The 444-nt window shown below is 66.2% G+C and overlaps 1 protein-coding gene across 1 annotated transcript in view; it reads right to left on the bottom strand.

Moving 5' to 3' along the window:
• FZD2 (frizzled class receptor 2) overlaps nucleotides 1-444 on the bottom strand; it is a 12,581-nt gene that overhangs the window by 1,348 nt on the left and 10,789 nt on the right. Inside the window, exon 3 of the mRNA XM_011940171.1 lies at nucleotides 2-444. This exon is cut by the window's right edge and continues 2 nt beyond it. Within this exon, the coding sequence (XP_011795561.1) occupies nucleotides 2-444 (443 nt within the window). The remainder of the gene's footprint in view (nucleotide 1) is intronic.

Here is a 444-nt window from a genome sequence, read left to right as displayed (position 1 = left end):
GTGGTGAGCAGCGCGGGCGCTCCGTCCTCGGAGTGGTTCTGGCCCACGCAGATCTGCTCGGCGCCGTGGCGCGGGAAGTGCTCGCAGCGCAGGCGCTCCGGCCACTGAAAACCAAACTTGTTCATGAGCGCTTCGCAGCCCTGGCGCGCGCGCTCGCAGATAGAGCGGCACGGCGGTATGGCCTGTTCCAGCACGGTGCACACGGGTGCGTACATGGAGCACAGGAAGAAGCGCAGTTCGGGCGAGCACTGCACCTTCACCAGCGGATAGAACTGGTGCACCTCCAGGCCTGCGTCCTCCTGGTTCGTGTGGCCCAGAAGGTTGGGCATGATGGTCTGGTTGTAGGCGATGTCCGTGCACAGCGGGATGGAGATGGGCTGGCAGAAGCCGTGGTCCGGAATGGAGATGCCCTTCTCCCCGTGGAACTGGGCCGGCCCGGCGGCG

Source organism: Colobus angolensis, unplaced genomic scaffold (assembly GCF_000951035.1).
Source record: "Colobus angolensis palliatus isolate OR3802 unplaced genomic scaffold, Cang.pa_1.0 Scaffold187, whole genome shotgun sequence".
NCBI lineage: Eukaryota > Metazoa > Chordata > Mammalia > Primates > Cercopithecidae > Colobus > Colobus angolensis.
The sequence above is the reverse complement of the archived record's forward strand: the minus strand, read 5'-3'. Positions and strand labels throughout refer to the sequence as shown.